Here is a 17,006-nt window from a genome sequence, read left to right as displayed (position 1 = left end):
CTGGGGCATTTTATGTCAGATGGTTGGAAGTGTACTTTCAGTATGCATGTGCTGTTTGGCGTGTATTTATGTAAATAAAATTTCTGTTTTAAACCAATTTCTAAATGATTGTTGTAGGTGCCTCCTCTCAGCTCAGACTTCATTACCTGTGCAGCTACTGGTTTTCTTGTTTTAGGCCAAGTAGTTTTTTATTGTTTGTTTGGAACCCTGTTGTATGAAGAGGTGAGTGGAAATAAATTTTACTTTTCTTCGCCCGTTGCTTCGGATCCAATAACTTTGTTATTAATTTTTATGAACAAATTTTGAAATGCAATTTTTTAATGTGTAAATAATTTATACAGAATATTTTATGAAAAAAAATATAAGCGTTGATTTGTATTGATCAGTTTAAATTATTTCCACACGTTTTAACGGTTTGCAGTTTTCAGTTGACCAATACAAACGTATTTGTGCGTGTCGAGAAACAAAGTCCTTTCTTTTATGACAAACGATATTTGCAGCAGTCGGTGGCATGTTGACCGCTACATTTTAACTGAGCGATAATAAACTGTTCAAAATGAACAAATCTAAAATGAAATTATAATCAAAGAACTTGAGATTAAAATGAACAAACAACGCAAACGAAGAAGAATGTTAAGTGCCGGTGAAAAGTGATTAAAAGCAGAGCACAGTGCGCGTGCAGTGAGAAACAAAACTAGAATTTACATGTAAGTCGTTTTTGGGTATTCTTAAGAACGTAAAATTAATTAGTCGGATCAACAATAAACTGCAGTCTCAAAAAAAACGACAAATTGAACCAGGGATGTCCATTATTGTCGAAGAAAAAAGTGGTGAAGCAATTTTTACCGATTCAGATATCTTCATTTTGAATTTCAGAAAAATCCGTTTAGAAATAACAAAAATATTGAGTCCGAAAACCTTAGAGAAACAATTTTTTAAAATCTAAAGCAATTGGAGTAGGCCAAAAAAATACGAAAATAGTTTCAAAATTATTTTCGATGATACTCATCTTGGTTTCCTTTCAGAATAACACTTTTATGGACGCAATATGTGAAGGGCCATGGTACAAATACGACACCGGAATTAGAAAAATATTGTTCATAATAATGGAGCGTTCGAAAAGACCTTTGACGATCACCGTCGGCAAAGTGATACCGCTTTCCTTCAATCTTTTTATTTCGGTGAATTTTCACAGCGTTTTATTAATTTTTACAATATAATTTCTAGATAGTAAAAATGATTTACTCGTTGTTGGTATTTCTGCAGAAGTTTGGACAATGAAACATGGAAATTAACACTTTGTACATTTTTCTCTGTTAGTGATTGTAGCATGTGTTCAATGTTAAATTAATAATTCTAAATAAAAGCCTCACATAATGAAATGCTAGTGTTTCTTTAATTTTCTACCTCTAAATTCGGATTTGCAACCCAAAATTCTCGACAGAATTTTTGGCCGTCACAAATTAAAATTTTTTGCTCTGGAATTTTGTGATTAGCCAATCAACAAAAAACGATGCAAAAGTTACACAGCAAAACCAAAGCTCAACTTCTTTTGTTTTGTGCCTTTCTTGATGTCACCATCCAATAAATTGATTCGGTTTTGTGCATAACTTAATTAGCTTAGAAATGTGACCTATAAACAACAGTTTTGGACTTTTAGCCAAAGAATGAACGGTTACTATCGAGTTTGGCTCATTTTTTGTTATAAAAACTATTGATAACGATAATGGGAGCGAATGAATAATTTATTTCTGTGAGGATTTAATCCCACCTCGATTAGATTCTCCATTTTGCTATGAGCAAAGACATTTTACAATGAAGGTTGCTAAAATTTGTTTATTTTGCTCCGAAAATTACCAATTTTTTAAAGTCTTTTGTTTCTAGAATTTATAATACACGCACACAGACAATTTTTCTATAATATTACTTATTAGAAACTTCATTCAGAACGACAAAAATCAAACCGGCTTACCGAGAGCACTAAAATGCGTTATTTGCGAATTTTTTCGAAGGAATGGACCAATTTCAACGAATCAGCGAGATTCGACTGTATTCGGATTGGAAGTTGTCCCAATGCGATCGATTGTTCACGTAGTAATGATCGTTAACGCGGTATTTCAATTAATTGCATGCAATCGTATCGTAACTAATAATCATATTTTATTTTATGTACGCGTCGTTTATTCCGCTTCTCAAAATGCGTGGAACCAATGCAAACCACCACGAATTTAACTCCAAAATGGCAGCAAAATGACGTTTCTAAAGAATCGCAGGGTATTTTGTTCGCTTTATAGGGATGATGTGGCCACAGAATTTATTACTTTCTTAGATTCGAATCATTTATGATTTTATGAATTATACTTTAAAATCACCTAGATTATCCTGCATTAAACTCCACAAAGATATCTTGTAGTAAGTAAGTCAAGACACTGTAACAGCTATAATTTTCCATTTTAGTTGTCGCACGGCTGCCAACAAATTTCAAATTTCAACGCCTGTCATTTGGCAAAAATTTTATTTAATTTTAACAATGCGTGTAGTTTCGCCGGTCACTTTTCAAACAACTTAAGCGATTGAATTAGCATTCTTCTAAGAAAAAGCTAATCAAAGACATTTATTTCTTCTTAAAACTGTTTTTTATGGTCACTGGCGGTGGAAAAAACAAATTTGTTGCACTAAAAAAAAACACAAAAAGGGCTTGTTAATTCGAGAGGCCTTAATTTTCTCTCATATTCTCGTAATATTATACATTATACAGGGTGGCCCTGAGAACAAGAGAAGGTGCCGACAGAATACGGATGGTAAATTTCAAAACAAAAATTAATTAAGTTTAATAGCATTCAAGAAAGGATAAAAAATTAACAACCAATCCCGAAAGCTTACTCTAGCAGTGGAGTAAAAGCCCATCCCAATTTCCTAGGCAACAAAAGTGTAATGTTTACTTGACCAATGGTTGATAGTATGTCTCCACAGTTACTGATTTTCAAAATCTGTTCAGGTTAGGGATTGGCTACCGATTCTTCGTCTTAACCCGATTGTTTTTTAAGCTGAAACATTATTGTTTCGAAATTTGATTAAAAATTGTTGGCTCCATAAGCTTTTTTTTCTGTGTCATAATTTCTGGGACACCTGTATAAACAGTTTAATTGATTAGTATTTTCGGTTTTCAGTGAAAAAAACGTCAAAATTCCACAAGATCCATTAAACCTATTTCAACTGCTCTGACACCATCATTTCTGGTCTGAGAAGTGAATGTTAAAAAGTGTATTGATTATTTGAGAGACCCTCGTTTTATCCCATAAGGAATCGAGCAATTTGTACGAATCAGCGAGATTCGATCGTTAACGTAATGGTCTTAATGCGCAGTTATAAATTAATTACATGCAATCGTATCGTAACCAATAATAATGACACGCGTCAGTTATTGAAATCGTTCAAATTCAGCTTCTCAAAACTGGGTGTAACCATTAGTTTGACGGCAAAATGGCGGTTCTGAACAATCACATCATATTTTGCATGGAACTTACCTAGCAGAATGTGGTGTTTACTTTGTATGATGTGTCCACAAAATTTATAATTGTGAGTTCAAATCATTTATGACTCCATGAATTACTTGAAATTACCTAGAATTTATTTTCTTTGTTTCTCTGCTGGTATTAGAAAAAATAAAAAGTTTCAATAGAATAAGTAATGATTTTCAAATATTGATGAACAGAAGTGCTATGAATGTTTAATTTTTCCTTTCGCTGTGCAAATGCACCCTTGAATAAAACTTTTATATACGTCTTTGATGTGGAATTCTTTACAAGAGGGTATAATTTACCTATTAATAATGATAAAAAAAATATATATAAAGCTGTCGAGTAATTCCATCCGTCAGTAGTAAAAACGACAGCTCAGAGAATATTGTGTGCTTGTAGAAAGACTTGTAGAGGTTAATAACGATTTAACTTGGACACCCATTATAGTATTTTTCAGGAATCAATTTAACCACAATCCAAAATGAGCAACAAACCACAGTCGGAACAAAAAGACATTATTTACGAAAGTTATAATAGTGTTTTTGTTTTCATGGAATTTATTGGTTTCTACCCTCCAGAAAAACCGTCAAAATTGTACAGAATCCGCACTTATATTCTTTATTTCCTGCTGTTGGTGGTTTTTGAGGTTTTAATATTCATCAACCTTCTTAGAACAGCAGCACTTAATATGGACAACATCTACGATGTCATTTTCCTTGTGGACATATTTATGGCTATTTTAAAAACGCTACCATTTCTGGTTCGAGGAGTTAAATTAAAAAAGTGTATAAATTTCTTCGGCCACTCTCGTTTTGTCCCTATAGATGATGTTCCAAAGCAGTCTATAGCATTTTGTATTAAACTTTGCAGAATCGTTTGTCTTTTGTCGGTACCTTTTTTGACACTATGTGATATCTTCTGGTTCACTCCGATTTTAATAACTGGCGGAAGACTACCAGTGGATATTTGGCTACCGTTCGACTATGTCTCCAACAAGTTGGTTTTTTGGTTCACGTTTTTCTGTGTAACTATTGGTATGTACCTACACACATAGTCATTAAAGTTTTAATTTGTATTTCGTTGAACGCTTTTGAAAAATTCTCTAGAATCCATTGGCTTAAATAACTATTTTCTAGCTACTGTATACTGCGCATACGGCACTATATCTATAGATTGCTTGACTGGAACTTTACCACTTCATGCAACAGTACAACTGAAAGTCTTAAAATTCAAGTTGAAGAATCTCGAGAAATTCACACCAGAAATACAAGGAAATGAAGACAATAACACGACAATCACTTTAGAACAAGCCAAAAATGCATTATTATCCTGCATCCAACACCACAAAGATATTTTATAGTAAGTCAAAATATATTAACAGTTATAGTTCTTCCATTTTAGTTTTGTGGCAGAGTTCGAAGATTGCTTTTCCTGGGGCATTTTATGTCAGATGGTTGGAAGTGTCTTTGCAGTATGCATATGCTGTCTGGGTGTTATTTATGTATTGAAGAAAATTTTCTGTTAAAGCCAATTCTAATAATGACTGTTGTAGGCGCCTCTTTTTAGCCCCGACTTTTTTACGTGTTCCGCTGTTGCCCTGCTAGTAATGTCCCAGGTAATTTTTTACTGTTTGTTTGGGACGCTGTTGTACGCAGAGGTGAGTGAAAATCAGTTTTGTACGCATTTCAAAAGCACTCTGTATAAAAATCAACTGTTGCAACTTTTTCAAAATTATAGTTTTTCAAAACCTTCATGTGAGTCTCCTTCCAGAATAACACTTTTATGGATGCAATTTGTGAAGGTCCGTGGTATAGATACGACTCAAGAATAAGAAAAATTTTATTTATAATAATGGAACGTTCTAAAATACCGCTGATGATCACCGTCGGAAAAGTGGTACCGCTTTCCTTCGATGTATTTATTTCGGTAAAGTTTCCAATTATTTTGTTCGTTTTTACAATATCATTTCTAGATTGTGAAAATGATTTACTCGTTGATCGTGTTTCTACAAAAGTTTGGGCAATAAAGCATGGAAATTCACATTTTCTCACGTTTTCACTCTTATAGATGTTTAAATAAAAATCTCACACAAAAAAGTTTGTTATTTATTTAGATTTGCAACGACGATTTTATTATGTGTAGCAAATAAATGAAAAGTTACAGTTACAAATCTATACATGATAGAAAATCACCAATTTGCACAAATTAGCGAGATTCTACTGTATTCCGATTCGAAGCAATGACAATGGATCAAAGATCAAAGCAATCCGTCCCCACATTAGCAACGTCAACAAAATGGGGTTTCAAAAGAATAAAAGACGCTGTAACTTGCCAGCTTGTGATTTTATTTTATATTTTCTTCGACTTAAATTCGTTTATAAATTTATGAAAGACTTGAAATTACCTTGAAAAAATTAATGATTTTCAAATATTGATAAACAGCGCACTCATTTTGTGCCATCAAGTAATCTTTTATTGTTTGTTTAGAACGCTGTTCTATGAAGAGGTTTTATAAAAACCCTTTATAAAACAAACAATCAATTTCGTTTAACTAGTTTGTAAAAAAATCTTCAAAATTGTTAGTTTTTTTTCCAGAATAACACTTTTATGAATGCAATTTGTGAAGACCCGTGGCACATATACGACGCAAGAATTCGAAAAATTTTGTTCACAATAGAACGGTCTAAAAGACCTCTAATGTGAAAAGTGGTACCGCTTTCCTTTGATATTTTTATTTTGGTAAATTCTCAAATGGTTTTGTAACATTTTAATAATATCAATTCTAGATTGTGAAAATGATTTACTCGTTGTTGGTATTTTTGCAAAAGTTTGGACAATAAAACATAGACATTGACACTTCAGCACGTTTTTTACTGTTAGTGATTTGAAATGTAGATATTCAATATTTAATTAAAAATTCCACACAATGAAATCCAAGTTTTTTTTATTTTGACCTGAATTTAGATTGTCAACTCAAAAAACTGTAGCACGTTAAGTTTATGACTTGTGGTAATGCAGAAAAACGCTCCAGAAACATTTTCCACAACAAAATAAATAAAACTTTTGATAATTTGATCAAATTCAGTCATATGCGGCGGATATTTTTCCGGAATTTTCGGTACTCCGGAACTACGATAGATAGAAAGATAATTCATAATCTCTCGGAGTAGAAATTAAAATAAACGACCGTACTTTTAACAAATGTCCTTTTTCAATTCACAACTGTAAAGTATTGATGTATTTTCTTAAAATCAGTTTGAGGACGTAGGCGCATTCTCTCGTAAGAAATCAGAATGAACTTAGATTACTAGAACAATTGCGCCATTTATTGAGATTCGAAAAGAAGGTAACCAATGGCAACACCCGACTTTAACGTCAAAAGAGAGGAATTCGCGTTTCCGGGAAGCTTCAATCAAGCAGGTTGCGCCTTTATTAGTTTCTATATTTATTTATTTGAACGTATTATACAGCACTTTTATAATAATTTAACATCATTGTCTTTTCGAATTATAGATTATCTAAATTTCTGATGGATAACGAGCCACCTGACGGCACCCTAGAATTTTTTTCTGTTAATTTTAATCTCAGTTTTAGATTCAGCGTAAAAATCTGCACAAAATGAACGCTTTCACTTTAAATTTGCTCCAAAAATAAACTAGATATTGACACATTAATTAGAGTTTCCAGATACTAAACCCGGCGCATCCACCATTTTTACATTGAAATGCAGATTATTCCTAAAATCAGATAACATCTTTCATTTCAATAAAGTGGCAGAAAGCACAAATAAAAAACACAAAAAGATATCATTAGAAAAATTTAGAACACGCGGAATATGAAATATTTTTTAGAAAAAAAACTTTCGTAAATTTTGTGAAACAGATGAAACATAAGCTAATAATTCTTCCCCCAATCAAATTTAACATTTTTTTTCAAACGACTGATTTTAAACACACTTGCTAATTCGATCGTTATTCGTGTTCGTGCCGTCGGATAGTCATAATGCCGCGTACATCGATATTCTATGCAATCGTATGCACTCAAAACCATGACAATTTCTCCATGTCTTTAGATTCGATTCATTTAAAATGACAGAAAGTAACCAATAGCAACACCCCACTTCAGCGATAAAACAAACTGGCGTTTCCGAGGAATCACAATCATCTTTTACTATAAATTTTTGATAGTCATAATCGTATTGTTACTATAACAATTAGGTACGCCATTCAGCCAGATTCCATTATAGTAAAAACGACAGAAAGTAACCAATGGCAACACCCTACTTCAGCGCAATAACGAAAGCAATTGGTGTTTCCGAGGATTTATACTTATCAAGCAGGTTGGGCTTTATTCTGTAACTTTTTATGTGTTGGTAATTTTTAACGTGATCTTTTAAACGTTTTGATTGGTCGATACTATGGTTACGAGTTTTAACAGTCTCTTAAAAAAAACTGAAGAGTTACAGATCTATACACACCACCTGTATAAAAACTTGACATTATTAATTTTCTATTTTTCATTATTTATAAATTTCTATACAGAGTGTCCTTAAAGTGGCGCAGTACCCTGAAAGGGGGTAATTGGGTAGTCCTCTAAAGTACCAAAAAAATGCCAAAACAAATTCTACACTCTCTGTTTTCGCAGTAGGGCGAAAATAAAATTAGGAAAATGGCAACAGTGTTGAACTGTTCCTCCAATAATTTAAATTTCCAGGATTCAAAGCCATATTGTTGGCGCAAGTCGGCTCATAAACTAGTAATGTAACTATGGTTTCATGTTGATTAAAAAATCTTTTTCAGTTTTCAGCCATTTTTCACAATTTTTTTCCGATTTTTTTGCACCATGCCTTTGCGTAAAATGTCCTTTAGGTAACAAATTCATTAAACGTAAAATTATTGCACCGAAATCGTTAATTTTGGCAATAAACTTTTACTCTTCAATCTATCGTATCTCGAAAAATTGACGACAGAATTTTTTTAACATTTTTTTTTGATCTAGCCTATTCGACTTTCCGGACACCTGTATATGTTACCGATGGATGACGAGCCACTTGAATATTTTATTTTCTCTGTTGATATAGTGAAATACATTAAAAGTCTTAATTGCATATTTACTCGTTGATCGTATTTCTGCAAAACTTGACAATGAAACCTTCAAATTGTTGTTTTCGCACGCTTCTCGCTGTTTATAAAAATGTATTTAAAGCATAATTAAAAATCTCACGATTAGTAGTTTTTTTAATCGAACCTAAAATAATTAAATCTGGTGAGTTCGTGTCACTTAATCTTCATTTTTCAACGCTTAAAACTCCCTAAGTTATCCATTAAAAGCAACAGCAACAAGTTGATAATTTCTCCCTTAAATTATCTTCTTTATATGCGAATCCGCTGCAGGAAAAATGAGGTTTAGAGTAGTTTAATTTAATTTGACGCCCCATGGGCAAACTGTCGCTCATAATTATCATGAAATCTCTCAGACTACAAATTAAAACAACCAATCCTTAGCTTCACGACGGAAACAAAGCGACGCATTTAAATATACGAGAAAATGGGAAACTTTGCTTGGATTCGATCGTTGAGTTCGCGGCGTCGAATCGTCGTAATGCGCCGTGTATCAATAATAAATTGAATGCAATCGTATTGTAACCATGGCAATTGCGTCATGTACTCAAATTCGAATTGTTTGAAATGACAGGAGGTAACCAATGGCAACACTTATTTAAGCAGAAAGACGAAGGTTTTCTGAGAAATCACACTTATTAGATATCATGTTATTATTATGACTGGGTGTATAAACACCTGTATAATTTTTCCCTTATTTTACATTATTTATAAAATTTCTCAAAGGATGACGAGACGATATTTTATTTTCTTTGTTATTGTTATGGGAAGAATTAAAAGTTTCAACTGAATAAGTAATGATTTTTAAATATTGACGAATGGCAGCATGATAAATATTGCATTTTTTCTCTTGTTAAATGCAGCTTTCAGTAAAAGTTTCACGTCAACATTTATTCCTCTTTGATGTTATTGTTGAGGTGTGGCTTGTATTGTAAAAGGGTGTAATTTACCGTATTGATAAAAAAAACTATATAAACCTTCCGTACAATATTTTTCTCCAGTAGTTCAGAAGACTTCACCGTGAATATTGTGTGCTCGATCTAAAACGTCTAATTTAATCAAAATTCAAGATGGTTAAAACACAAAATGATTGTATTTACGAAAGTTACAGTAGTGTTTTCGGTGTGATGAGATTTATTGGGATTTACCCTCCAGAAAAACCATCAAAATTCTACAAATTCCGCTCTTACTTTTTTTACTTCTCTATGATGATTCTGCTCGAGATTTTAATATTTATTGGTCTCTTTACAATACCATTTAGTATGGAGACGTTTTACAGTTTGATTTTTGTACAAGACGTCTTCATGATTTCTTTCAAAGTGTTACCATTTCTGATCCGAGGAGTCCAAGTTAAAAAGTGTATTAATTTTTTTGGAGACTCTCGTTTTATTCCCACAGATGAAGAACCGAAGAAGCTGATTGATTTGGGTGTTAAAGTTTGCAAAGTCATTTGTTATTTGTATTTAATTTTAATGGTTATGTGTGAAATGTTCTGGTTCACTCCTATTTTAATGGCGGATGGTAAGCTACCTGTAAATGTTTGGCTACCGTACGACTATGTCTCTAACAAGTTGGTTTTCTGGCCTACTTTTATCCTTGTAACACTAGGTATATGCCCAGTAGGTTTATTTGAGATAATTATTTTTTGCAGCCACTGTATATTGTTCATACGCCAGTGCTTTTATAGATTGCACCATTGGAACATTACCACTTCATGCAACAATGCAACTTAAAGCTTTGAAGTACAAATTTAAGAATCTTGAGAAACTCATACCGGAAATGCAAAGAAATGACTCTACAATCACTTTAGAACAAGCTAAACCGGCCCTGATATCCTGCATCAATCTTCACAAAGATATCATATAGTAAGTCTAAAGATTTTAGCTGTTTTAGTTGTTCCTTCCTAGTTTTGTTGCAGAGTTTGAAAATTGTTTCTCTTGGGGTATTTTATGCCAGATGACTGGGAGTGCACTTTCAGTATGCATTTGCTGCTTGATTATTACTCTCGTGCCTCCTTTTGGCCCGGATTTTTTCACATGTTCCGCCACTTCCTTGTTGATTTTGGGCCAAATAATATTCTACTGTTTGTTTGGAGCGCTGTTGTACGAAGAGGTGAGTGAAGATAATTTTTCTTTTCTCCGCACGAAATTTGTTTTCCAGAATAACAGTTTTATGGATGCAATTTGTGAAGGCCCATGGCACAGATACGACTCAGGAATTAGAAAAATACTATTCATAATGATGGAACGTTCTAAAAGAGATCTAACAATCACCGTCGGAAAAGTAGCGCCGTTGTCCTACGGCGTTTTTATTTCGGTGAGTTGTCAAATTATTTTTTTTTAAAACAGTTTTATTTCTAGATTGTGAAAATGATTTACTCCTTGATAGTATTTCTGCAAAAGTTTGGACAATGAAACATCGAGCTTGACCTTTTCGCACGTTTTTCGCTCTTATTAGTAATTTCGCAAGTTTTCAAAATTTTAAGAAACAGAAAACGAATTAAAGAATTAGAAAAATAAAATTTAGTTCCAAAAAAGGGTAAGTTTTCAAGTTATTTTATTCAATTTAAGGAACGGAGCTCCACACCAAAGCAACATAGAACAACTTTTGTCTCTAAAGTTGTGAAATGTCAGTAAGAAAAAAGTTTCTTTATGTTGCTTTAAAAAGATGCACCTTAACAATGTAATTTTTAGATTATAAAAATGGCGAGTAACGAAAAAAATGGCAAAAGAATTGAAGAGAAGTTGGCCGCAGGTAGAAAAGGTTCGAGGATAAGCGAAGAGGAAAATATGGCTTACACTAATTTGCAACAGATTAGGAAGTTCAACATGGAAATTGACATTTTCACACGCTTTTCACTTTTCACAGTAATTAGGCATGTACCCATGTATTTTCAAAATTTAAGTAATTAAAAATCTTACGCTTAGTATTTCGATTAATCACCCTACATGAAAACGTGTTACTTTTTTGACTTTTTAATAAATGAATAAAATTTTGTTGAAATAAGATAAGAATTTCAAATTTTGATTATTTGTTTGTATAAAGAAGTATTAAAATAAACCTTATTTGTTTAATTCTGTGTTTTTATTTCCTTCTTGTCCTTTCATTTTTGCTAAAGAAATATGTAGAAAATTGCCGGAGTTTAATGAAGGAATAAATTTCAATTCTATGATTATCTCAAAATCTCCAAAAACAAAAAAATCAAAGATTAGATTTAGATAAAATGTAGAAAATCAAAATTTAAAAAAAAATTGATTAAACACAAATAAACTTTTAAGAAACCCCAAAGAAATCCATCTAGATCAAGAATACGTAAAATAATTAAAAAGAGAACAAAATAGCTATTTTTGCTACAAATCTCAAAAATACTGATTTTTTTAACTAATCGTTTACGTTTACGGAGGACTGGCAAATGAGTTTGCGAAAGCTCCCAAAATCTATGGATTACAATTTTTTTTTTAAATAGTGCGCTTCAATTTTAGTTACCGTACCACCATAGTAACCATCATAAACACAAAAAATTACGTTTTTTGCATAAAAAGCACAATTCTGTAAAAATTACCGAAAACGCGAAGAAAAATGTGTTTGATTTACTTACAAACGTAATAACTAATAATAATTTAGTCATATTGATTTAATTGTTAGTTAGTAAATAAAATTGTTTTATTGTTGTATTGAATATCGTACTTTAGTAGTTGTTATGGCAACTTTTTGGGATTAATAAGTCCGTAAAATAGCTATTTTTGGAAGTGTATGCTAAAAAAAATTACCAATTCAAACTTCTTACTTTTTTATTTTAGTTTTAGAAAACCTGAGAACCGTAAACCCTGAGAATACAAAAAAAATTGTAGAATAAACAAGAAAACAAAAAAAAATAAGAAAAAACACCGAGAATTTGTAAGAAATCTAACCATAAGTTAAGAAGAATCTAAACAAAAAACTTTGAAATTCTGAAGAAAATCTAAAAATCTAAGAAAATTTAAGAAAACACTTGACGCATCAATCATCAAAATCATCATCATGTAAGAAAATCAAGAAATGTAAAACGTAAAAGCTTCAAAAAGTTGTGTATAAACTCTATGAAATTTGAAAATCATAAAGCGGAAGACTCAAATTCTAGAAATTTTTAATGAATGAGACTTTTTTGTGCATGATTTAATTCGCTAAGAAATCGATCGAATAAACACAGACATCCAGCTAATGAATGATAGATGCGTTCGAGTTGATTGCTCGGGTACGTTTTTTATTATAAAAACTTATTTGATAAAGACAATAATGCCAGCCAATCGCGCGAATTCTTTTTTCGGTTTTAATCCGATTTCAATACATTCTCCATTTTGTTATAGAAAAAAGGTAGATCTTTAGATATACATTTCTAGAAAGTGTTTCTTTTGCTCTAGAAGTTTGTAATTCAGCACGATTAATAAGCAAGTTAAGTAAGTAAGTGGCAAATTTCGTTACTGTAGCATTAAAAGTAACAACATTTACAATTTTTTAGATCTTCAAAATTTACAATAATAAAAGCAAAGCATTCAAAAGACACAAAAAAAAATACTTTTATAAAAATAATGAGTCATAATAATTCCCTCTGTATATCTGAAAGTTTCTAATTGACTAAATCCCAACCATTTTGTAACAAGCGCAGTTTCAAATTTCCGTAATCCTTGAATGCAGTCATTGAATAACAAACTTTCAGCTGAATAATTAAACCCACGGCAATAAATATTGATATTTGGTGTGCTCATAAATATTTAATTTTTCGCTTCATGGAATGTCCAAGTTTTGTGTTGTTTGGCGTGAAAATTATAGACCAGATTTTAAAGACATTTAAATATACATTGTGTCCTAAACAATAATAAACAAACCAAACAGGTGTTTCTGTAAAAATTAAATTATTAACGTATAATGTTGCTTGTGAAAGAATATGCAACTTTTCTTTTTTATTATTTATATGTATTTCCATTTAATTAAAGAAAAGTTTGCGGTCTCAACGTAACAAAGAGTCATTGTACACACTAACAAAAACCTATAAAAGCTCTCGTTTTGTCATGACTCGCTTTAGTTATATTTCCTGTTTCAGATCACATACTTCCCCCGAGGTGAGGTAATTACAAGTCTTCAAGTTCGATCAGTTGTCATTATTCTTAGAATTTGCTACCTTTCAGTGGATATTTATTAACTCTTTTATATTTCAAAATTTTAGAATGACAACGAATTTTAGAAATTTTTATTTATGGAATGAACCAAAAATTTCCAATATTTTGCATTCATCCCTGTAATTTTGGTAGTTTTCATGCGAGCGTAATAAAATTTATGGAACTTGCTACTTTTGAGTGAATAATCGGCTGTTCTGAATCTCAAAATTTTAGATAGACAGGGACGGATTTGAAAAATTTTTATTTAAAGGATGAACCGAAAATTTCCAATATTTTACATTCGACCCTGTAATTTTAGCAGTTTTAATGCCAACGTAGCAAAATTTGACGAACTTGCTACTTTTGGGTGGCTAATCACCTGTTTTACAATTTTAGAACGACAGAGACGGGTTTTAGAAATTTCCATTTTATAGAATGGGCCAAAAATTTCCAATATCTTCTAGTTTTGTTGCAGAGTTCAAAGAGTGCTTCTCTTGGAGCATCCTCTGTGAGATGACTGGAACCGCTCTTTCCTTCTGTATCTGCTGCATCACTCTTCAGCAAATTAAAATTAGTAACTTCCTCAAATACCATCGCCAAAAAGCGAATTTGAAGATTCATTTAAAAGTTCGATCGAACAACAGAGTTCTGCAATAGCCGGAAACAAATCCACTTTCCCTTTCAAGGACGCCCAAGACGAACCAGTTCTATAATCAATGACGAGGGGTGAAACTAGGTGAGCATCTTCACGTACGTCCTTGAAGCGGCCCTCTGATTGGTCAGCGTAAATTCCTCAGTACTACGTGTGTAACATAACAGCTGTCATGACGTCATGAGGGTGTAAACAAAGCGGAAGTGGGTCAACTTTGAGACGGACGTCATTGTAACGAGTTTTTTGGGCGACTTCCACTGAATGGACGATTGGCCTCCAATTCCCGACATTCAGATTAATTGTTTTACTGAGAAATTTTAAAACTGAGAAAACCGGAAAACCCAAAACAAAAAATCTGAGAAAACCTGATAGAATAAATACACAGAGAGTCCAAAGATCCGACTGCGAATCTCCCGTGGTTTGAATTTCCGCCATAAATCCCCATAGATCCATTTTCTTGATTTCAAATCTCTTAGCGATGTAGGCAACCAACAATACACCTATCGATTGATCAAACAAGTCAAGAACGCGTCGTAAAATTGTCGTTTTCCCGTTGCTAAGACAGTCGTGACAGCCCCAAAATGGTAACTCAACTTCCTCCAATCTTTCCAATACTAAAACCTCTTTCAGCCCCCGAAGAAGAAAGGTGGAAAAGGTAAAGGCGGCGCCAGCGGCATCATCGATGGCGTGGACACCACTCAAATGACCCGCGAACAACTCGAAGTTTTCTGTCATCGAATCAAGGAAGAAAATGAACGCGAAAGAGAAGAACGCAACTTCTTTCAGTTGGAGCGCGATAAGCTTCGGACTTTCTGGGAGATTACCAAGAATGAGTTGGAGGAGGCGAGGGCGAAGCTGCGAAACAAAGACCGGCAGATTGAAGAAGCGGCGGAGAAGAATGAAGACGAGTTGAAGTTTTACAAGCAGAAAGTGAAGCATTTGCAGTACGAGCACCAGAATAATTTGACTGAGAGTAAAGCAGAGGCGTTGGTGTCGTTGAAGATGGCTCAGGATGACCACACTGAACAAGAAAGAGAGTTGTTAAAAGACAAAAGAGACTTAAAAGCGCAAACGCGAGAGCAAGAATTGGCGCATCAAGACCAAATCAAAGCGTTGAAGTTGCAACATAGTGAAGAGATCAGTACCATCAGGAGCCAGTACGAAGTTAAAGCCGAAGAACTGGAGAACAAGTACGAAAAGAAGTACGCGGACTTAAAACAGGAGTTGAATACGAAGAACAACATGGAGATGTCGGAGTTGGAGGAACGCAAAAACAATCAGATTACCGATCTCACGAAATACCACGAGAAGGTGTTCAATGAAATGAAGAACTACTACAATGACATAACGTTGAATAATTTGGCCCTCATCAGCAGTCTGAAGGACCAAATGGAAGTTCTTCGCAAACAGAACGATCGGATGAGCAAGCAAGTCGCTGACATCACTGCGGAGAACAAGGCGCTGAAAGAACCTCTTCAGCAGGCGCTTGTCGACGTGCAAGAGTACAAGCGACAATTAGAGCACTACGAAAAAGACAAACTGTCTTTGGCGGTACGTCAACACACCGTACGATTAAAAATTAACTTTACCACTTCCAGAACACTAAAGCCAAACTAAGCGCGACGAAACAAGAACTGGATGACCTAAAGTGGGCCAACGACGCCCTTCAACTCCGTTTCGACAAAGTAAGTCACCGGTGTTAAATTTCACGTTAATTCTCGTCTAGCTTGACGCAGAAAAAAAAGAGCTCAGTAAACGCTTCGTGAAGGCCATCCTGGAAGTCCAACAGAAGACCGGTCTGAAGAACATCCTCCTCCAGAAACGCGTACAAACTCTAACCAACGTCGCCGAATTCAGAGACGTCATCATCGGAGAGTTGCGCGCTCAAGCAGCTACACCTCCTGCAGACACCAGCAATCGCCGACTTGAAGTAAGATGTTGATTTTAACAGTACTACCAACCTCATTCAAATTTTAAAGCGACTTCTAGGGACGAAGAACAGCCTCATTGGGGAGCTCCAATTCGAATTAGCTCGAGTTTGCAAGGCGCATGATGATCTTCTGGATACGTACGAGCATAAGTTGCAGCAGTATGGAATACCGAAGGAGGAACTCGGGTTTGTGCCGCTGAGGATGCTGCAGGATGGTCAAGGCGGGTTGGGGACCGGACCGGCGAATTTGGTGACAAAAAATCGATGAATAAAGGAAATTGAAATGGTCGAGAGTTGTCTTATTTTGGCGGAACTGGTGCTTTAATACATGCAGAATTCAAACTAGTTCCGAGGGCGTTGACATAAAACTGAGTTTTTTGTCGGCGTGGTAACTTTCTTTTGTTGTTTCAACGTCTTCAATCCTTGAATTCCAAAAACGTTTTTTTCTGACAGATTTTTAGGCATTTTAACCAATCTAGAAGTTCTTTGGATATTAAGCTTGAGCACTTTCGGCATTCTAGAAGATTTAACACCTTCTGGAGATTGTAAAATGAGTAAAGCGGCGCGTAAATTTAACTAGAATCTTTGAAAAAAAAATAAATTCCATCGCTAATCGCGTGGAAAGGAGCTATTTAGCAGTGAGCGATT

The 17,006-nt window shown here is 33.8% G+C and overlaps 3 protein-coding genes and 1 long non-coding RNA gene across 5 annotated transcripts; all 4 read left to right on the top strand.

Moving 5' to 3' along the window:
• Window positions 1-4,002: 4,002 nt before the first annotated feature.
• Window positions 4,003-5,547, top strand: LOC148175836 (odorant receptor Or1-like). Its single transcript, XM_088034992.1, has 6 exons — window positions 4,003-4,555; window positions 4,628-4,880; window positions 4,923-5,022; window positions 5,074-5,178; window positions 5,292-5,447; window positions 5,494-5,547. Exons 1-6 carry the CDS (start codon window positions 4,003-4,005, stop codon window positions 5,545-5,547), a joined length of 1,221 nt encoding a protein of 406 aa, XP_087891118.1.
• A 4,111-nt stretch (window positions 5,548-9,658) lies between these two features.
• LOC148175835 (odorant receptor Or1-like) lies at window positions 9,659-11,376 on the top strand. Its single transcript, XM_088034621.1, has 5 exons — window positions 9,659-10,249; window positions 10,293-10,506; window positions 10,549-10,753; window positions 10,802-10,957; window positions 11,002-11,376. The coding sequence occupies exons 1-5, from the start codon at window positions 9,712-9,714 to the stop codon at window positions 11,053-11,055; spliced, it is 1,167 nt and encodes a 388-aa protein (XP_087890747.1). The 5' UTR covers window positions 9,659-9,711; the 3' UTR covers window positions 11,056-11,376.
• Window positions 11,188-11,575, top strand: LOC148175834 (uncharacterized). The gene is made up of 2 exons (XR_015770013.1): window positions 11,188-11,273; window positions 11,335-11,575. It is a non-coding gene; the product is annotated as an uncharacterized LOC148175834 (long non-coding RNA).
• A 2,901-nt stretch (window positions 11,576-14,476) lies between these two features.
• On the top strand, window positions 14,477-16,626 carry Gas8 (Growth arrest specific protein 8). Of its 2 annotated transcripts, none has more exons than XM_088034289.1 (5): window positions 14,477-14,512; window positions 15,059-15,979; window positions 16,027-16,113; window positions 16,155-16,358; window positions 16,408-16,626. In XM_088034289.1, exons 2-5 carry the CDS (start codon window positions 15,131-15,133, stop codon window positions 16,624-16,626), a joined length of 1,359 nt encoding a protein of 452 aa, XP_087890415.1. In that variant the 5' UTR covers window positions 14,477-14,512; window positions 15,059-15,130. The 2 variants fall into 2 exon arrangements, with proteins under 2 accessions (XP_087890415.1, XP_087890414.1); XM_088034288.1 differs by lacking the exon at window positions 14,477-14,512 and adding an exon at window positions 14,956-15,012.
• The last annotated feature ends 380 nt before the right edge of the window (window positions 16,627-17,006 follow it).

Source organism: Gnatocerus cornutus, chromosome 4, assembly GCF_029298725.1.
Source record: "Gnatocerus cornutus isolate USDA-ARS CGAHR chromosome 4, icGnaCorn1.1, whole genome shotgun sequence".
Lineage (NCBI taxonomy): Eukaryota > Metazoa > Arthropoda > Insecta > Coleoptera > Tenebrionidae > Gnatocerus > Gnatocerus cornutus.
The sequence above is the reverse complement of the archived record's forward strand: the minus strand, read 5'-3'. Positions and strand labels throughout refer to the sequence as shown.